Source organism: Salvelinus fontinalis, chromosome 9 (assembly GCF_029448725.1).
Source record: "Salvelinus fontinalis isolate EN_2023a chromosome 9, ASM2944872v1, whole genome shotgun sequence".
NCBI lineage: Eukaryota > Metazoa > Chordata > Actinopteri > Salmoniformes > Salmonidae > Salvelinus > Salvelinus fontinalis.
The window spans coordinates 42401312-42423845 of NC_074673.1; the positions used below are offsets into that span (position 1 = coordinate 42401312).

The 22534-nt window shown below is 44.1% G+C and overlaps 1 protein-coding gene across 6 annotated transcripts in view; it reads right to left on the reverse strand.

Annotated features, from left to right (window-relative positions):
* Positions 1-22534, reverse strand: part of LOC129862634 (A-kinase anchor protein 13-like) — a 98064-nt gene that overhangs the window by 70206 nt on the left and 5324 nt on the right. For all 6 annotated transcript variants that reach the window (XM_055934483.1, XM_055934481.1, XM_055934478.1 and 3 more), the window contains exon 2: positions 6708-6751. In XM_055934483.1, the coding sequence (XP_055790458.1) occupies positions 6708-6740 (33 nt within the window). In that variant the 5' untranslated portion in view covers positions 6741-6751. The remainder of the gene's footprint in view (positions 1-6707; positions 6752-22534) is intronic.

The window sequence follows — 22534 nt, forward strand, 5'->3', positions numbered from 1 at the left end:
GATTGCATGGCTGTGTGCTCGATGTTATACACCTGTCAGCAAAGGGTGTTGCTGAAATAGCCGAATCCACTAATTTGAAGGAGTGTCCACATACTTTTGAATATATAGTGTAGGTGCAAAACGTATTTGGCCTGGAGCTCTTTACCTTCATGTATGTATCTTAAAAGTCTGTTTCTGTCTATGTGGTAGAGCAGATCATCTGAAAGAAAGACCCTTGTTTTACAGTAAGAGATTAGTAATGGTATCTTTCTACTGTAACTGCAGCAGCCATTTTCTACATGAGTAGCCGACGGCAACACAAAAAGAGGAGGGGAGCTAGCATGTCTGTCTGCAGCTCCCTCCCTCCCTGCTACTGTCTTGTGTTCGACTCGGCTCTGATTGATGTGGAGGACACACCTCCTTAATGATGTGTCCTACTCCGTGGTGTTGACATGGCCCTAGGGTGGCAGATGTGGCTTGCTGATTGGGTTACTGGAGCCTGTACTCTGAACAGATGCTTCTATTTGGAGATGCTAGTTGGGCGTGATGAGGGAGAAAGAAGCAGACTTCATTTTCATTTTTCTCATTTAGAACAGTCAAAAGGTTTTTCCATTATGTAAAAGTGGCTAGGGAGTTAGACAGGTTTTAGACCGAGGTCGAATGACAAAATCCTGTGACACAAAGCTATTAAATCATTTGAGCAGCCAGTATGACTTGTTTGGAAAAGGCTTTAGGACTGTCATCAGCAATATAAAGGCAATCGGAAGGCCTCTGAGGACAAATATTTTATTTCAAGCAATCAAAAGTACAAAAGGTCACAGTCTAAAACAAATCCAAGCAATACAAAGTGAAACCATGAAGTGCTTCTCAACAATGACAAAAGGCTGAAGACAACAAAAAGACTAGTTGGAAAAAAATAATGAATCACAAGATGAGAGTAAAATGCAGTGCTGTTCAGGAGCAAAAGCATGCACACTAATGGTAAACTGGGCCTTGGGCCACTTCTACTGTAAAAGCCCAATATAGACAACAGGTGTTGAAGCCGAAAGAAAGCGAGCAAGAGCAAAAAGAGAACTAAACCAAAACATTTGCCAACAGACCACCCTGCAGGGGTTTGTGAAATATACTTTTTATGTATCAAAAAGAAAGGAGGACCAAGGCACTCTTCATTAAAAGGCCTTTATTTGTATGGAATGGAAACAAAGTTTAAAACTCTGACGCGTTTCGGTTGCATGGCCTTCGTCAGGGCGTACTCCATGCAGGCGAAACCCGTAGGTGTTTTTAAACTTTGTTAACCAAAGAGCACCTTGTGTCTACCAAAATCTACTATTGTGTACCTTAGCAGAGCTTCCCTTCCTCCTTTTTATATACTTTGATGTATTTGAAAACGTGATTATGAGTTCCAAATTATGTAAGCTACATGCATACCAGAAGTTTGAAAGATAAGTTCACAGAGCAAATGTTCCAACCATTCCATTAAGATTCCAACGGTTCCACTGCTCTTGGGTCTGGAGTGGTTTGCCTCTAGTCTAAAATGTTCTTAGGCATTCTTGGGTTGTTTGTGATGCTGTTCCAGAGATCTACATCAGAGGTAGTTCTAAATGCTGACTGGAAATAACCTCAGAGAGAGTCCAAGGAGGAGAACCTGACTGGAAATAACCCCAGAGAGAGAGACAGTCCAAGGAGGAGAACCTGACTGGAAATAACCCCAGAGAGAGAGTCCAAGGAGGAGAACCTGACTGGAAATAACCCCAGAGAGAGACAGTCCAAGGAGGAGAACCTGACTGGAAATAACCCCAGAGAGACAATCCAGGGAGGAGCTCCTGATTGGAAATAACCCCAGAGAGAGACAATCCAGGGAGGAGCTCCTGATTGGAAATAACCCCAGAGAGAGACAGTCCAGGGAGGAGCTCCTGACTGGAAATAACCCCAGAGAGAGACAGTCCAAGGAGGAGCTCCTGACTGGAAATAACCCCAGAGAGAGAGTCCAAGGAGGATAACCTGACTGGAAATAACGCCAGAGAGAGAGTCCAAGGAGGAGAACCTGACTGGAAATAACCCCAGAGAGAGAGTCCAAGGAGGAGCTCCTGACTGGAAATAACCCCAGAGAGAGACAGTCCGGGGAGGAGCTCCTGACTGGAAATAACCCCAGAGAGAGACAGTCCAAGGAGGAGCTCCTGACTGGAAATAACCCCAGAGAGAGACAGTCCAGGGGAGGAGCTCCTGACTGGAAATAACCCCAGAGAGAGAGTCCAAGGGAGGAGCTCCTGACTGGAAATAACCCCAGAGAGAGACAGTCCAAGGAGGAGCTCCTGACTGGAAATAACCCCAGAGAGACAGTCCAAGGAGGAGCTCCTGACTGGAAATAACCCCAGAGAGAGACAGTCCAGGGAGGAGCTCCTGACTGGAAATAACCCCAGAGAAAGACAGTCCAAGGAGGAGCTCCTGACTGGAAATAACCCCAGAGAGACAGTCCAAGGAGGAGCTCCTGACTGGAAATAACCCCAGAGAGACAGTCCAAGGAGGAGCTCCTGACTGGAAATAACCCCAGAGAGACAGTCCAAGGAGGAGCTCCTGACTGGAAATAACCCCAGAGAGAGACAGTCCAGGGAGGAGCTCCTGACTGGAAATAACCCCAGGGAGAGACAGTCCAAGGAGGAGCTCATCTTGCCTGGCTGCCTGCTACTGAGGTACTCTAATGACAGACTGACCTTGACACCACTCGCACCAAAAAAGACTGGGTGGCTCTCGGACCCAGTGTGTGTGTGTGTGTGTGTGTGTGTGCGTGCGTGAGTGAGTGTGTTTCCTCCTCTTCAGAGACAGCTGTATTACTCCAAGGGCATAAAGTATCCCGACAGCACACACCCAGGCTTTCTAGAAGGGCAGGACACAGACTCTGTATTCCAACATTTGTTCTCTTGGCAGGAACAATTACATCAAATCCACGGAGGGCAGGGCATCTGATTGAATTAGCCACACTGCTCCCCTGCTTATTTAGTACTTAACCAAGGCCATGACCAGAGTTGTCCCTGACGGCTGAAAATCAGAGCCTTCAAATGAAACAAGTTACAACACACTTATCAGGTGAACAAAACAGCTTTTTCTTGAGCTTGTATGTGCAGGATCCCTTGCTGAAATGGGTCCCTGTACAGACACAACCCAGCCACACTAGCGCACCTCGCACATGTGAATGAGTCACTGTCACGAGTGGCCGACATGCTGAGGTTTGCCCCAGCCCTGTTACATTCCTGACTCTCTACTCACACCACACCCAGCGCGAGGGGACCATAGGGCCAGGGGGCAAACTCTGAGCTCACCGTCTCATTGTCTAAGGTGAGGAGACAGGAACAGATGGAGAAAGAGAGAGTGAGACCAACAGAGGAAAAGGAATGAACTTCTCCATGTGTGTAGTTAGTCACTCCCTCTCTCGTTCTGCAACCCCCAGGGCCTAACCAGCCATGTGTTTCAAAGCGTATCAACTGCTCTCAAACCACTTAATGTATAATGTGTTCTTTTAGAACAAGAGGTTACTTGAGTTCAGTTGCTACTTGTTTTTTTGATGTTCCCTGTTCAATATTTAGAACAGAAAGGTGGCAGGCGTCACGTAATGCACAGGAAACAGCAGACACACAGGCAGGAAGGTAGCAAAAAACGTGATCACAGACCGCAGCACATCTCAGTCACGTTGATCTGCAGCTTTCTGGTTCTGAGGAAGGTAAGACAACACCTGGCTGAGTGTAGGAGAGGTACTCCTAGACAATATGTTAAGAGTTCCCCTCTCCTGACAGAATCCTCTAGTTAGCATGGCCCACCACAACAGGCACAAAAAGGGATAGGTCGCATGCTTCCAGAGAACACTGTTTTAGTCACGAGATACACGTCAGTCTTGATTGACGTCAGTAAATCAGCCAAGTAGAGTTTTAAAGCAAGTGCTGATGTTTTTGTTTTTATTTTAAAAGTAACTCAATTACTTTTACCCTGAGTACTTTTTAAATGCTACTTTTTACTTTTACTTTAGTAATTTTTTTACTCCAGTAATTTTACTTCTACTTGAATAAAATGTAATTAAAGTAACAATACTTCAGTACTCTTTCCAGCCCTGGTAATACAGCAGGCCATAGATCTGAGGCTAGCTAAGGACTGTGTGAATGTATTAGATCAGAGTCGTAATAGCTGATCTTGTGTCTGAGAGCAGAATATCTGTGGCGGAGAGGAGGGCTGGGATCGGATCCTCAGAGTGATCAGGTGCTGCCTTCCTCCCTGTTAATGAGGATGAATCAGCACATATTGTATAAACGGCGTCTCCTTCCTAAACCTCATCTAGAGTGCTGATTTGACACAGACGTCTCCTGCCTCTGCCCAATTAAAACCCCTGGCTGTCAGAGGAAGACTGGAGCCTGCTCCTACTATATGTCTGATGGCCCTGGGTTTCCTGTTTGTGTACTGAGCATGCTCAGAAGGCTCTGCCGGGAGGAGAGGAGAGCCCAGACCTAGCTGTGTGCACTGAGCCCAGCTGATCCCCTTCTTCATGCGGCTGCTCGCTGAAATCAGACGCTGCCGGGCCACACATCACACAGCAACAACCCCCTCCTTCCCCGTCTCTTTAGTCTACCCGCTTCCGCTCCACAGGCCGAGCTGAAAGCTCAGCTCAGGGATCCAATGACAACTTGAAGCCAGGCCCCATCCAAAGCCACTCCCACACACCCAGTTACAGGCCTCTAGAGCTAACTCATGCTACACACTAACAATAGGCCACGGAGATGGTTAAGATATCCCTAACTCACGCAAGCCTCCCATTCGCATCACCCAGATTGTCACACAGATAACATTGTCCATTGACTCCACTTATGAGCAGGGTTCTAGACCAACTTTTTCAGTTGATGGCACCAGCAGGATTTGGTGGCACCAATTTTTCCCGGCGCTGCGCAGCAATAATGACCTGACCTGTGTCCCAGAACGTACCCGCATTCCATACAGAACCAGGCTAATTTATGACTAGCCGTCTTTTAAATTAGCATGCCCGGGAAATGGATGATGTCCGCAACATTTAAACGTTATCTTTCATTTGCGGAATGAGCAAGTAGCCTACAGCCTATAATGGCCTACCCTCCATATACAAATAATTACATTTGAATTAACTTAACAATATCATATTTACTTTGATTGTTAGGAGGGAGAAGAAAAAAAATCCACAACGACCACATCAGAAGACCCCTTTTGAGGTCTGCGAACAATCATCATAAGAAATTGGAGGGTGTAGTTGCCCTTTACACTCAATTGCTCACCTAGTAAGAGACTGTTGTGTTTGGCTAGCTGTACTGTACAATGTACAGCGTAGGTTACATATGATGGCAGAGTTTGCGAAACAAATGCCTCCCGCGATTGGTTCAAATCATCATGATATCATTGTGTTGGTTAGTCCTACTTTTTGGTCAACATTTCATTGGGAAGGTTTTCTGGGAAAGCCTTCAGAAACGTTCTTTCAAACAGAGTATGATGACTAAATTGCGCATCGCAAATATTCAACCAACTTTCTGAATACCTGGTTTGCACACCACACCATTGTTGCATACCCATTGTTTTGAATAAACCTCGATAATAATACACTTTCAAAAAGCTAATTGTCAAGCAAAAACGAACATGACCAGCTAAAAACATTCACTGGCACCCTAAAAATGTTGTTGCACTGCCAAGTCAAAGGGTCACAAAGTGTTTCGGTTACAGTTTTAAGGCCCACTTAGGAATTACTTTCAGTGCCTGACTTGGGCAGGAGCTTACCGGGAACTGAGTACTGGCACCTCAAATGTTCTACTTCTTGAGTTCCTGCACCTCTTATAGAATAATAGCTCAAACGTATTGTGGGGTTCCTGCACCTAAATATAAACAGCACCCAAAATGAGTACCGGCACCTATTTCAGTCCAAGTCAAGCACTGGTTACTTTACAGAGACGGTTCACATGTCACATTTCACTCCCTGCCTGGATGCATCAACATGTTTTGTCATTTAAAAAAAATAAAAAGCGCAATTTAACAAAGTCAAAGCAAATCTTTAACTTATTTAACCCACACATTCAGTTCTAGGATATGAGCAGCAATACTAAACTATGTTTACAAAGCAGACTTGGTATCACTAAGACGATAGGGCGAGGACCTCGCCACCAGCACAGACACACATGGCCATTATATATCCATGTTCAGATAAACCAGATGGTCTAGTTTAACACACAGGGTGAACATGGACAACCAGCTTTACCGGGAGGTACCGCCTTTATGTTTAAACAGTGTCTAACAGGTTTGCCACATAATCTAGTAACAGTGTTATGTCTCCAGCCCAGCCACCCTTGTGACACGTGGGCGCCTCATACCCTGTGTAAATCGAATGAAACATGCTCGAACCCAAACAAAGCACCAACATGCAATTATCCAGCACAGCCCTACAACCCACCCTCACCATCACAGAGAACAGACAGGCCTCTATCTATCACTCACTCAACCCAATGTTATGTACACATACATCCGATGTACTATCTATCTATATAATGAATGCAATTCTGTCTTTTATTCTTTGGTTCCTTTCATCCAAATATTTCAACAACACTATATAATTTACATGTCACCAAAATATAACTTTTAATTAGCAATGGAAAATAGCCATAATATGTTTTGATGCTTTGAATCCATTTCCTCAGATGCACCAGACAGATTTGGGATTAAAGTGGAGTACTTACATATACCGGAGCTTGCTGTGGATTTAGTTTCATGACACTGGACACTGTGGAGAGAGGAGAGAGAGCATCAGCGTTAATAAATACAGTTGTAAACCCAGAAGCAGAGGGCAGCGTGAGGTAAGCAGCCATTATACAGCCTCACACTACCACTTCTCTGTATCAGTCCACACAACAGGCCAACAGCCTGAGTCAGACCACGGATAGCGGTTTGGCCTGCAGCAACACCAGGCTTGGGATCAGACGAGGCATTTAACAGACAAAAATCAGGCCTAATAACCATAATTAAGAGCACATTACAGTAACTTAGTTGCCTGGGCCTTTAATGGCCACCCTGTTTCTCCTTTTTCCCTTTTCTCTAAACTAAGGCATCTAGCTGGTGGGTCGTTTCATATGATTTCAATCACTTTCTGACTGCACCCCTTTTGATTCGAAACGAAACCATCCATACATGTTTGACCATGGTAGAAGTGGTCAGAAAGTTACTTTTTGAACCTAACTGCTAAAACATTCAGGAGATTGGGGTGCTCAAAGTTAGGCCATGTTGCATAAAACCCACCCCACCATTAGACATCCATGTCTTCACCACAGAAAAAGATAAGACGGTTGAGTCTGATATCAATTTGAAAGCTTACAAACAGGGTTGTCAAACTATTTGATGATTTATTGAAAAATAAATTGTTTTAATGAAAATTTTGTAATTTTTTAAAGTTTTAACGTAAATTATCTAAAAATAAATAAAATGATTCATAATTAGCATGTTGTGGCTAAGACCCTATTTTACATAATCTGAGGTGTTTGTGTTGTGCCTTCCATCGGTTGAGACACAGCATACTCTTGAATACAAGGTGGGTGTCATGTATTGGCTGATAAATGCACTAAAATGTGAATAAACGTTTCAACTTTCAAATGGTACCACAAAGATGGTTGGAGGTCCACACATCAGAGAATGTTGACTCAAGTGTGAATATCCATTGTTTCTAAATCAAACCGTCCCTCCTCCACAGGAACCGTATTGAAATCACAGAAATATAGATAATAGAATAGACATTTCCATTCAATTTGGCATTTGATGGTGGATGGACCAGCGGCCATCTTTCCGGTAGTAATTGGAAGTAAAAGTTTCAATTCAATTTATATTTCAATGGTGTACCAGCAAAATTGCAGTGGTCTGAAGGGATAGGGCCATTCTAAGATTTACATTTCTAAGACTGAAATGACACCTTGAATTCAAGAATATGCTGCGTCTCAACCGCTGACGGTCACAACACAAACACCTCAGACGACGTAACATGGACGTCATATGTGGGGTGGGTTTTATGCAAAATGGGTCCATTTTGAGGCTCTCCATCTCCTGAATGTTTTGGCATTCAGGTCAAAAAAGTCCCTTCCTGACCACTTCTACCACTGAGCAAACGTATGAAAGGTTTCATTCAAATCAAAAGGGGTGCAGTCAGAAAGTAAATGAAATCATATGGAACGACCCTGCTTTCTTTCTCTGTGTAGAACGCTGCAGACTGAGAGAGAGACAACTCCTGAGGTATGGGCTTTTGTTGTTGATGAATACGGTCTAAATAGTTTAGTATTTTCTGTGCTGTTTTTATTGCCTGGCTATCCAGACTCCTTGCTCCGGCCAAACACTACACCGCGCCCACGGACGTTAGTTTCTTCTCCGGCAATAAGTCTGGATCTGAGTACCTCCAGACCCTTCACGAATGTGAACACATTCTGGGCCATCTGATTGGTCCAGAAAACGATGGGTTGGGCCAGAGCAAAACACACAAGGGTAAAGCAGTGGTTTGAAAATGTGTCAATGGCTTTGATAGGTTAGAAATGATCCAATCGATGATGACTTTGTTTTCTACAACGCCCCTCGTCAGCACACACAACTTCAAGGCTGGCACTCTCAGACTAAAGTACACTATATATACAAAAGTATGTGGACACCCCTTCAAATTAGTGGACCACACCCATTGCTGACAGGTGTATAAAATCGAGCACACCGCCATGCAATCTCCATAGACAAACATTGGCAGTAGATTGGCCTTACAGAAGAGCTGAGTGACTTTCAGTGTTGCAGCGTCATAGGATAACAACTTTCCAACAAGTCAGTTTGTCACATTTCTGCCCTGCTAGAGCTGCCCCAGTCAACTGTAAGTGCTGTTATTGTGAAGTGGAATTGGTAGGCCACACAAGCTCACAGAACGGGACTGCAGAGTGCTGAAACGCGTAAAAATAGTCTGTCCTCTGTAGCAACACTCACCAGTGAGTTCCAAACTGCCTCTGGAAGCAACGTCAGCACAAGAACTGTTCATCGGGAACTTCAGGAAATGGGTTTCCATGGCCGAGCAGCCGCACACAAGCCTAAAATCACCATGTGCAATGCCAAGTGTCGGCTGGAGTGGTGTTAAGCTCACCACCATTGGACTCTGGAGTAGTGGAAACGTGGTCTCTGGAGTGATGAATCACGCTTCACCATCTGGCAGTCCGATGTACAAATCTGGGATTGGCAGATGCCAGGAGAACACTACCTGCCTGACTGCATAGTGCCAACTGTAAAGTTTGGTGGAGGAGGAATAATGGTCTGGGGCTGTTTTTCATGGTTTGGGCTAGGCCCCTTAGTTCCAGTGAAGGGACATCTTAATGCTACAGCATACAATGACATTCTAGACAATTTTGTGCTTCCAACTCTGTGAGAAGAGTTTGGGGAAGGCCCTTTGCTGTTTCAGCAAGACAATTCCTCCGTGCACAAAGCGAGATCCATACAGAAATGGTTTCTCGAGATCGTTGTGGAAGAACTTGACTAGCCTGCTCAAAGCCCTGATCTCAACCCCATCAAGCACCTTTGGGATGAATTGGAACACCGACTGCGAGCCAGGCATTTTTCGCCCAACAGCAGTGCCCGACCTCACTAATACTCTTGTGGCTGAATGGATACAAGTCCCCGCAGCAATGTTCCAACATCTAGTGAAAAGCCTTCCCAAAAGAGTGGAGGCTGTTATAGCAGTGAAGGGGGGACCAACTCCATATTAATGCTCATGATTTTGGACTGAGATGTTTGACGAGCAGGTGTCAACATATTTTTGGTCATGTAGTGAATGTAGCGAACAACAGAGCAGCGGAAGAATTTAGTGTGAGTCGTCAGGCTACTGTTTTCATGGACTGGAGGTTTAAAAAATGTCTGTGTAGATGTGGTGGAACTTCACTCCTTTGAGCAGCCGATTCCTTTGCCTAAGTTTCTTGTAAAATCTCAGATCCAAAATGATTGGCACCCTTGATAAAGATGACCAAAAAAGACTATTAAATAAATTATACAACTACTGATCTATACTGTATGCTACAAAAATGTGATCAAAAATATAAAATATACTTTTTCAATCATATAATATTGCTCAGTATTTGTATTATTTATTTTAATCTTTTTTTGCTCATCGTTATCATTGGTGCAAATAATTATGGGCCTGACTGAAGTGTAAAATGATAACAAAATCATCACCGTTAATCATGTAATACCCTGATCCAAAGTCAGCTGGTCTGTGTGATGTGGCTCTGTTCAAAGCAGCAACAGGAAGTGTCTCCACTGAGAAGTGAACAGAAAGGCCTAACAGTCCTGGCTGGCATGAGCCCTGCCATTCATCCCAAACACGTCACTTTGCATTACAAGTAGAGTCCCATAGATATGAACAGGAAGACAGGCAGAGCAACTGTGCAGGGACACTGAGCACAACAGACAATGTTGCTACAGTGAGCAATGAATATGTTCTAAGGAGACAGTCACATTACTTTTCCAACTGCAATACTTACTTCCTCTTTAACTTTATTTCATCATGTACTGTGAACTCACTTTGAACTTGGACCAGTTATTATTTTATCTTTGATCAATGCATAAAACCACACAAACACGCTTGAGGCTGCCTGCTTTTGTGCAGAAACACGCCTCACCACAGGTTTATGTTTTGAGAGAACAGAGCAGGTCTGAGACAGTGTCCTATTTGTTTTATTGTCACATACACCAGGTAGGTGCAGTGAAATGTGTTTTACAGGCTAAGCCACAGTAGTATGGTGCCCATGGAGCAAATGAGGGTTACGTGCCTTACTCAATGGCCATTCGACCAATTTTTAACCTTATCGGCTCGGGTATTCAAACCAGCAACCTTTCGTTTACTGGCCCAACGCTCTGGCCCAACGCTCTGGCCCAACGCTCTGGCCCAAAGCTCTGGCTCAACGCTCTGGCCCAACGCTCGCCCTTGCCATGCTGGAGAATCTCCCGAGAGCTGCCGACCATGATACCCACCTGTAACAGGGCGTTGGGGTCTAACCAGCTCTACCCGGCCATTAAAACATCCCGGCACCACACACTAGGCCTTACTCAGACTCCAACAACAACAATGAACTAGTCACAACTAACCTCTTTATTGTGTCATTGGGGAAAATGTCCGCCCTTGTCAATACATTACAGCGTCCATTTCATCTGTGAAGCAACCGCTCAATGGGAGCCTAGAGCTGAGTAAATAGAAAACCCATCCTACTTATTGTTATCTTGTCCACCTTCTGTCTGCTTAAGATGATAATCCACCCCCACTATTGTTTAGAAATCAGCTTCAAGTCACATTCTGCAGGGGGAAGTTTAAAGAGGCAATCTGATTATTGAGTCTCAAGTCACACGGTGTACCCATGTCCACCAACAAAATGAAAAACGGATTTAAACAGACTTTAAACTGAATTGCAGTCTTGCAGGTGCCGGTCAGTCACATAGAGGGGCTCGCTAATCCTGCACTGTGAAGTCAAAGTTCCAGCTATAATTCCCTTCAACAACCACCAGCACAACTACACAGACCATAACTCTGCCCAACCCCCACTCTATAAGCCACTTCTGCAGCTCAAGCCCCAGCCCCACTCTACCCCTGCTCTCGTCAAAGCTCACATCCCAGTCCTAGCTTAACCCCAACCACCCTGAGTCCCAGGCTCTGCCTCAGCCCCAGCCTCAAGCCCAGCTCTAGCCCCAGCTCTATCCCCAGCCCCAGCTCTAGCCCCAGCCTCAAGCCCAGCTCTAGCCCCAGCCCTAGCCTCAAGCCCAGCTCTAGCCCCAGCTCTATCCCCAGCCCCAGCTCTAGCCCCAGCCTCAAGCCCAGCTCTAGCCCCAGCTCTATCCCCAGCCCCAGCTCTAGCCCCAGCCTCAAGCCCAGCTCTATCCCCAGCCCCAGCTCTAGCCCCAGCCTCAAGCCCAGCTCTATCCCCAGCCCCAGCTCTATCCCCAGGTCTAGGCTCCAACTTCATCCCCAGCCTCAGCGCCAGGCCAGCCCTCAGCCCCAGACAGAAACCAGACAGCCTGGCCTGCTGCTGCTGGCCTCACACTAAGCAGGTGCTGGTTTAACATGTAACTTGGTCCAAATACATCATCATCTTCTCCACCTACTGAGCAGTGAAGTGATCTCCATCAGCGAGGAGCATCTCTACCAGCAGCCAGGACCAGGCAGGGACAGAGGGTGGAAGGAAGGCAGAGTGGTGAACAGTGTACTGCTGAACATGGCTACAGAGGGGAGATTGAGAATGACGAAGGAAAAGAAACAGCAAAAAGAGACAAAACCCCCTCTAGGATGGGCCAGGAGAGCGACTGTAGCAGCGAACTGCAGAATCAGCATTACGGTTGAGGTTTTCCACACCATATCAATTTCTTAAGGCATTCACAAAAAAGGGGGGGGGGGGATTTGTGTGCCTTGGCTAGCTCTCTGGTACCGCTGAAACTCGACCTGTACATTTGGTCGGCTCCAAAACCCCCACAAAAAACACTATTCTAATTGGGGAGAGGACAGGACAGAACAGGAAGTGGGGGTCCAAATAGGGGGTATGGACAACAGGAAGCTCAGAGTCAGCTCAGCATCATGAATAAATCAGGAGGAGTAAGGGGGCATCCATCATGGGGCAGGTCATGCTCTCTATTCCTGGATCAGTTTCTAGTTATTTCCTCAGTAAATGGGCTACTGTTGGAGTAAGACATACAGACGGGAGAGGGATAATCAACTGCCTCTAATTATACCCACTGATCTCACCCTGACGCTCTAAGTCCTCACAGCCAGACAGAGGGACGGACACACACAGCCCTATATACCGACTGACTGACTCCCACAAAGAGCTTGAACTCTGACCTATAAAGCATCTGGACATCCCCTGGCTGTCAAAAAGCTGTGAGGAAAGGAGATGCTAGCCAAGCGTGTCTTTCAGAATTTCACACTCTACATGCTTAGAAAAAAGGATTCCAAAAGTGTTCTTTGGCTGTCCCCATAGGAGAACACTTTTTGGTTCCAGGTAGAACCCTTTTGGGTTCCATGAAGAACCCTCTGAGAAAAGGGTTCCATGAAGAACCCTCTGAGAAAGGGGTTCTTCATGGAATGCAAAAGAGTTCTATCTGGAACCAAAAAAGGTTATTCAAATGGTTCTCCTATGAGGACAGCCGAAGAACCATTTTAGGTTCTAGATGGCACCTTTTTTTTTCTAAGAGTGTACCATGCAGAATCTTTTTGTTCAAAAATCCTGAAGTTAAAACTACGTCAAAATAGCACATACAGTATAGCTAGAACAAGAGTGTGATGATAGCGTACAATAGCAGCACGATTTCCACTGTATCAAGAAACACTGTAACATGTTTCACATTAGTCGTATGTCCCCTGATTAATCCTTAAAAACAGGCCAGGGTACCTATGGTGCATGACGGAGCACTGCCTGGGGATCATTCTACATATCTAGAAAAAGACCCATTATTAAGCAACAACATCCTCTGATCTTCAAAGGGAGAGAGGGGAGAGGGCCTGGCTGGGCAACGGGCTGCAGTTTTTGCGCAATAGACCACAGAACACAGAAGCCTTTAGCCCAAGCAAACCAGTACTGTTTTCAATCAAAATGGCTGCTACAGTTATGCAAGCAATGCTTTTGTCAACACAACAATTATGCTTGTACTTTTGGTTTTGCAGTCTCTCATCCCAAAAATTAGCGACGGCATTAAAAAAGGACCAGTGACTCGTTCTGCGCTCGAAAACATTTTAGCAAAGGGCTAGAGAGTGCTTATTGGTGATAATGACGACAAGGAGCGGGCAGTCTGACAAACCCCGACACAACTAACATATTAACTCTGTGTTTGTGTACATCCTCGGGTTGTTGTCTCAGTCTGTGTGGATGAGAGGCGTGTGTGTGGAGTTGATTTGCTCTGCAACCACAGCCTCAATGGCCTCATAAGAACTTTAGTTTGATGGACTGTGGTGGTGGTGGTGAACTGGATGGGTAATCAGTAAACAGAGGACACATACCTCAGTGTGGTAGAAAGAATAGCTGGTCCGCAACAAGAACTAGGTCAGTGAGTTTAACTTCCTTTCGCTATCTGCTGAAATACAAAGCAGCAACACGGATTGTTTGGGCAGGTTGCAAAGTCTGTCAGGTTAGAAACCTAGAAGTAGAGTGTTCCACTAAACAAAAATGGAGAACTATGGTCAATCCCAGAATGTGTGGAGAACTGTGAGTTCAGCAGCTAAGGCCAGAGCCAAACACCCATTTGCTTAGTCTGAGTAAATTCGTCAAAACACACTCTTCAGCTCTACCTCGGCTCTCTGGTCTCTGTTAGGGGGGAATTAACTGCACTTAAACTGTCTCCTCTTAATAAAATCATCAAGCACAACAGTTCTGGCTCACAACTAACATACCGCTAATCAAAGGCGAGGGAGGACCCTAATAGTAAGTCTAGAGAGAAGAGACAGCATTAATGTAGTGTAGTTCCAGCCTAGGTAAGCCAATTCCCTGTTGCACCACACAATTACCAGGGAAGGATATTATTGTGTGGATGTGGATGATGCTAAGACTGCACCATGAATGACATGAAGCCTGAAATAGGATAAGGTGATTACGGATTAGCTGGCTAATGCTAACCCATTCATTACATTACATTTGATTAGCTTTAACCCTCCGTCATCTGCACACGTAGTAATTATATGAAAAGCATGGCAGCTATGAGGTATCCTGGTGTCAGAGCAAGGCTGGAGCCCTGGTGGAGACTCTCATGCTGTTATATGTGCATGCCTCCGTCACGGTGGAGGAATGCGTGAACAATCTGAGCTACAGGGGCTGATGCTCATTCACAAGGGCCTGCAGAAATAGTTTGGATGTCAATGTCCCCTTCCCGGTGGTTTTGAACTCGGTGTGTGTGTGTGTGTGTGTGTGTGTTTTTTTATTTTTTTTTATTTCACCTTTATTTAACCAGGTAGGCAAATTGAGAACACGTTCTCATTTACAATTGCGACCTGGCCAAAATAAAGCAAAGCAGTTCGACACATACAACAACACATAGTTACACATGGAGTAAAACAAACATACAGTCAATAATACAGTGAAAAATAAGTCTATATACAATATGAGCAAGTGAGGTGAGATAAGGGAGGTGAAGGCAAACAAAATATATATATAAATAAATAAAAATATAAAAAGGCCATGGTGGCGAAGTAAATACAATATAGCAAGTAAAAAATAACACTGGAATGGTTGGTTTGCAGTGGAAGAAGGTGCAAAGTAGAGATAGAAATAATGGGGTGCAAAGGAGCAAAATAAATAAATACAGTAGGTAAAGAGGTAGTTGTTTGGGCTAAATTATAGATGGGCTATGTACAGGTGCAGTAATCTATGAGCTGCTCTGTGAGTGTGTGTGTGTGTGTGTGTGTGTGTGTGTGTGTGTGTGTGTGTGTGTGTGTGTGTGTGTGTGTGTGTGTGTGTGTGTGTGTGTGTGTGTGTGTGTGTGTGTGTGTGTGTGTGTGTGTGTGTGTGTGTGTGTGCGTGCGTGCGTGCGTGCGTGCGTGTGTGTGTGTGGCTACAGAGCTGACTCAGAGGGATAACAGTACATGGAGGGCTGGTGCACGTACACACACACACACACCCCTTGTGGCACCAACAGGATGTAGCATGTGGGACAGTCTCTAAGGGACTTCCCCCTGGAACATGAGAAAGCCTTTGTACTGGCCAGTCAGGCCCTCTGAGAGGTCAGGGGTCATGTGCAGCTAAGGTCATCCCCTGAAGGCAGATAGATAGCAGCATTACACAACTGGTTACGTAGCTTATACCAATATGCAGGAAAACAGGCATGACAAAGGATATGGGCTATTTGTGTTTTTCTTAATCAAAGCCTGGATGTGTCTCTATGAACAAGCAGTCATGCGGTAGGAACACACCATTAAGTTACGTAATGGTTACATTAAGGAACCATTCACTAGGGAAATACCAGCTCTACTGAACACCTTCATAGCTCTCCAGCTTATATACTCTACCATGACAAGTTTCCAATTTTGGCAAATAATGTTTCATGCATTCAATAACTTTTTTATCTATTACACTTGTTTACCATAGACTGTGGGATTCACAGTCTACTTAATGCTATACTAGCGTCTGTCTGTCACTCAAAGAGATATTGAAGCAGCTAACAGTTCATGTAAACTTTCCTGTTCGGAAAGTAGACTCCCTAGCCTTACCTGATACCACTGGCACCACTGTGACCCAGGTAATAGCAAGGTCGTCTTTCTAACACACACACGCACCAAATAACAGACAGACATACAATGTATTCTACAGTGGCACTTGCGTTGCTGCAAGCAGAATCAAACGGCGCCGGGCTGAAAAATGACGGCAAACTTCTGTGATTCTCTCTTAACAACTGATCAGAGAGTTTGGATATCGTTACGAAGCTTCTTCTCTTTTCTACAGTATACAGAGCTTAAATGTGTATTTTGTGGTCCTGTTAATGATAGAGCAAGTTACATATGTTTTACACATTTGTAATAAACCAGTTATTCTCATGTTCATTCACCTGTGACCTGCTAATTGCAAATGTAAATTAAATCCATTCTTCTACTTTTCTGGATGAAGGGGAAATTGTTTGAGGTGCAAATATCCATTTTGTCAGGTTATTGTTTATGCTAACTACACACTGGGCACAGACGTCATTTCAACCTCTAGTTTTGATTTACATTTGGTTCAGCTAACGTGAATTCAACGTGAAATCAACAAAACATTTCACCATGTTATTGGATTTATGTTCAAAGTCGCGTCAAAAAAAAATAAAAATCCTTTACATTGATGACTTTTTGCAAATCCAATCCGTTTTCCACGTTGATTCAAAGTCATTTGATCAATTTTTTTTTTGTTGTTGAAATTACGTGGAAACAACGTTGGTGCAACCAGTGGGAAGCTAGCTTCGTTAATGTTAGTTGACACTCAGGGGATGCCAGCGTCAAACTATGTAGAGACGCCCATGACCACTGAGAGGAAGAGCCGAGTATCTCTGACGACCAACCTTTTTAAGGCTACACGCATGCGCAAAATATGAAATCGCTCAATTAAATGAATGTAGGAGTCAGGAATGCGCATGTGCACCAACTATTTTTATGCATTTCAATGAAGGGGAAGGTAGGCACTGCATACGGCAATCGGCAATGTTGCCTGTTGCCCTCCTGAGGTTTTGATGCAGTTTTAGCAAATATGGGGATTTTGAGCATACCGACCACCAGAATCATTGAGGAAAAAACAATTTAACATTTATATATCTTTTTTCGGGGGGGGGGGGGGGGACAGACAGGACAGAGACTGCATGTCACCAAAGTTTCCTCAAATCTTTTGGAGCACTGAGCAAATCTTTTGGAGCACTGAGCAAATTTCAGGTTTGCCGAGCACAAACTTGATTATTGTGAAAATGTGTTTACTGTGAACACTGAGGCTGTACCCATTTTAAGTTACAGTTTTATACACCTCCTGAGGATCTAACCCTTTTTTTTTCACCTAAAATGACATACCCAAATCTAACTGCCTGTATGTAGCTCAGGACCTGAAGCAAGAATATGCATATTCTTGATTCCACTTGAAAGGAAACACTTTGAAGTTTGTGGAAATGTGAAATTAATGTAGGAGAATATAACACATTAGATCTGGTAAAAGATAATACAAAGAAAAAAACATCTCCATTTTTTTTATCATCTTGGAAATGGAAGAGAAAGGTCAAAATGTAATATTCCAGGTTAGGTGCAATTTGGATTTTGTCCACTAGATGGCAGCAGTGTATGTGCAAAGTTTTAAACTGATTCAATGAACCATTGCATTTCTGGTCAAAATGTTGTATCAAGACTGCCCAAATGTGCCTAATTGGTTTGTTAATACATTTTCAAGTTCATAACTGTGCGCTCTCCTCAAACAATAGCATGGTATTCTTTCACTGTAATAGCTACTGAAAATTGGACAGTGCAGTTAGATTAACAAGAATTTAAACTTTCTGCCCATATCAGATTTGTCTATGTCCTGGGAAATGTTCTTGTTACTAACAATCTCATGCTAATCACATTAGCCTACGTTAGCTTAACCATCCCGCGCAGTGGTGGTGGGGGGGGGGGGGGATCCTGTAGAGGTTAACAGTGGCCAAGTAGGCTGCTGTGACTATTTGATCATCATGTAGGACTACCAGAGTGGACTAAAATAAAAAAAACTATGGAGATAAATGAATCCCATAACATTTTAACAAATAGCTGTTCTGTCAGAGGCAGCAAATGTGTGTTGTTCAATGTAGGCCTACATTCCATAAGACATTAAAAAAAAGCTCTTTACCTGACTCGCTTTTCAAAGATGACTAGAAATACACACATTTTGCGCTCTTGCAGGAAGCAACCACTCCCTAATTGTTGACTAGAAACGACCTATAACTGGGCTAATAACTCACTAACTAGCAAAGAATATGAACAAATGTGCACAGGTGGGTAGATGCAGCTCTGGCTTTGATATCAAAACATGCGCATCTATTTGAGACCACTAATGCTTAAAAATCAGAGTATGTGACAAGGATCGGAGCTGGAGTGAGATTCCCGAAGGCTGATGCGTCGGCCTCCTCGCCCACTCCAATATAAATATTTTCAGAGAGAAACTGATAGAACACACAGCTGCAAAATCAAGGTGACTTACAAAGATGAGGAGGACCAAGAGCAAGAGAGGGAGTGCAGTAATGTAGAGTCCACAACTAAAGAATCATTGTGGAATCTGAAAAAACACCTATCCCCAAAGCATGATGGTGTACTTACTGCATGCACATGCTAAAAGAAAGGAACGAGGTGGGTAGTGTGTCATTGTTGCAAAGTTTTTATAAGTGTGTCATTGTTGCAAAGTTTTTATAAACAAAAAATTTGATCTCTTAAAAGTTTCCTTCATGTTTGTTATATTATCCATACAATAAGCCATAATTGATTTTGGCCCAATAGGCCTGGCTTTTCCAACTTTCAAGGAGCTTTCCGTTTTGAATGGGTTATTTTGCCTAAAAACCTTGAGGCCTACGTATAGAAGAAATAACAACTCTGCATCCCTGCCCAGCCTGGCAAGAGTGACCAAAAGGGTGTTTAGCATCCCCAGTGGCTCTGCAGGTGCGCAGAGGATATTCTCTGCTGCTGGCCTGCTCTCCAGGCACCATCGCATTTACCTGAAGCTACAGACTCTGGCAAAACACTTTTTTTTTTTTAAGTATTCAAAGGCACTGTATACTGAACCTAATAAGGATGTTTTTGTTTAATTTGTATTTAATTCTAATTATAAACTGGGTGGTTCGAGCCCTGAATGCTGATTGGCTGATAGCCATGGTATATCAGACCGTATACCACAGGTATGACAAAACATTTATTTGTACAGCTCTAATCACGTTGGTAACCAGTTTATTGTAGCAATAAGGCACCTTGGGGGTTTGTGGTATATGGCCAACATACCACAGCTAAGGGCTGGGCACTCCGCTTCGCATCGTGCATAAGAATAACCCTTAGACGTGGTATATTGGACATATACTACGCCCCCTCGTGCCTTACTGCTTAAGTAAGTCACAACCTATGTGCGCAAGTTATAGACTATAATGATTTAATACAACAAAATGTTGTTGAAATGCTGAGCGCTTAATGTCCCTGACTCCCTACCAGCCTAGTGTGTTGCACTCGCCAATGTATTTCACAATGCATTTCTTTGTAGGCTATAGCATTGAAATAATTGAAATAATATAGCCTAAAATATTGTAGTTCCTTCTTAGGCTCCCTGTCTATTTAGATTGTTAATATGCTGTTTAATATAACATGTATCCTATTTGAAATGATGAGCCCTTCTTACATTCACCTTTTCAAGTTTATTCAAATACTTTCAATTCAAATCATATGGTTTGGTTTCAATACTTCAAAAACCAAATGGTAGGTCCAGGTAGTCACAAAAATAGATGGGTGTTAGTTAAATTGTGATTTTAATTCATTTTAATCTCCATTTTGAGCGGCAGTTTTTTCCCCTGTGAGCGTGGAGTGGTTTTTAGTGGAGCAGTTGGCCTGAGCATTTGGGCAAACACCGCTTGAGCGGGATTTCTGATCACTCAACTCTGCTCACATACTCCGCTATAAACACAGTCCAGTTCAAAGTGAATGGCATAGATCCATATATGGCAACGGCTATTAGCATAAAGGCCTACTGCAGCTCTAATCTGCAGCAGTCCTGCCTGTCAATGCAAAGAATCCTACTCCAATGCGCTTTGCCTACAAGAAAATATCACGCACAGTTAGCTTTGCATACTAAATCTTGAATAATTAATTTTGTTTCAGAATGTTTAATTGAAAGTGGCTAATATTGCGTTAATTCGAGCACAATTCCCACAGTTGAGCGAAACGTTGATGGTGTTAACTAAAGGGGAAAACTCTTGAAAATTGCTTCTCTGCACGGGTTGATATTTCTTCTGTGTGGCAGTCTGCAGCTTAGAGGGAACATTGCACTTCACTTATCATGGAGCTCAACCAATCAGCTGTCTCATTGTTGAAGTCTCCATGCCGACAGACAAACAAAAACAGCTCGGACATTATAACTGACTGTTTGGAGATCCCTGCTGCAAGTCAATCCCCGGGATTTCTAATTGGAGCCCAAGTCATTCCGAGGGTTAGGGAACTGAACTGCTGGCAAATCAGAAGGGAATATATTATGGCTACAGCTGGGTTGGTATTATGATGTAAAAAGGCCAAGAGTGGTTTCAGATACATTAAATGTCTTCAAAATTACCCAACAACTGGTAATTCATCTCGCTGCGCTGTGTGTGCGTTTTGTAAAACAATAGTGTCTAATCAGTCCTCACATCAATAGCCCCATAAAAACACGAAACAGCCAGTTACCACGGAGATAAGAGTCGAGCAGAAATAGCCCCACGCTCGCTGTGTTTAAATCTGTCTAAACAAGCCTTCTCAGTTTGGGGTGAGGGACTGTGTGTGACTGTGTGTGTTCTGATGGGGGTGGGGTACAGGCATGTGTTCAGGTCAGGAGGGTGGTATGATCGAGTGGAAGTTTAACCAGAGGCCCGGTTAATGCTCCCCTCAACGGCTCACCTCATCTCTAAAGATTCATGTTTATATGGCGGGCATTCAGTGTAAAAAATAAAAAACAATTTTAGTTTATAACGTGCTGTAAAAATAAACTGAGACATCTTTTGAAGTAAACCTTCTTAAAAAGGTTTGGCATTTGAGTGGCTGCTCTGAACCAGTGAAAGGTTCTGGTGGAATGCATACCAAGGATGGAGAACACTCAGAGCAGACAGAGCATTTAAGGGGCCTGATAACAGCTTGGCCCTGAAGATGGCGGTGCCCAAATACAGAGATTGCTAAGAGCCTGTTGAGAGGTTTTCATGCATGTGAGGAGCACTAAAGAAAGCGAGACTCTGGGGAAGCTAGAGGAGGTGGGGGAACTAAGACAAGAATCAGCCCCTGATTTAAACTGCAGTTAAAACAATCCAAAACATAGCTCTCCTGCTGTAACACTCAGCGGTTTTCCTCAAGGCAGGACCGAGGAGCAATAGAGGGTTGCTATTGGATGAGAGGATCAGCCTGCCTGTGCCCTCCTTTAATATATATCAGGATATATACCACAACATTTTACCTCCACAGATACAGCTGTGACCGACAAGCAGAGCCGGAACAACTCACAGACCCAGGGGGGGGGGGTCCAGGTTTCCACAACTTGTTTTAATGAGCAGTTATGTGAAGCTGACACAGCCTTTCTCTGCAGTCTGCACAAAACAACCCCCCCATCAGGAGACTCCCTCCACAGCAGGAAATCAAACATTTGTGGATGAGAAAATTTAGGACACGAGGGAGAGACACATTTTTCCCTGAAACTAAACTTCCAGGCTTTAACTTGAGCCTTGCTCTTAGCAACCATTCTGCTCCGATAAACACAGAGGAAAACCCTGTCCCAAGAGCGATACATTTAGCCAAGCAGGAAGACTGGCCTATTGAAAAGAAGTAGTGAACTAAATCAGAATATGGCCTGTTGTTTGTGAAAAACAAAGCTCTTCATTTGCATTTAGCCTAGTTGTAAAATCTCAAATGCATTTTTAAAAAGTACCTGTCCGGTCAAAGAGCGGTAAACGTCATAACTTCATTATCACCTTCTACACAGGAATGACATTTTGCTAGATCATTTCCCAGGAACGGCAGCTCCCCACCAGGATGTGTATAACCACTGGTTCTAGCAGGAGAAAGGGTCCTTCAGCTCCATCCACCACAACTATGACAGTAACACCATCACACTGCAGCACAACAACCAGATATAGGGAACCAAATCAATGTGCACAGCGGGCCGACCCGGAGTGTGAGGAGTGAGGTTTTAGAGACAGGGCTTAGTGCAGTATTGTCTGTAAACAAACCCAGCCTGATAACACAATGACACTCCTCCCAGTCAGTCCCGGGCAGCTAGGCCGCTCCATAGGCAACACTCTGGCAGAAAGACAGAGAGCTGCAACTCATTCACAGATAGACAGAGAAGCACAG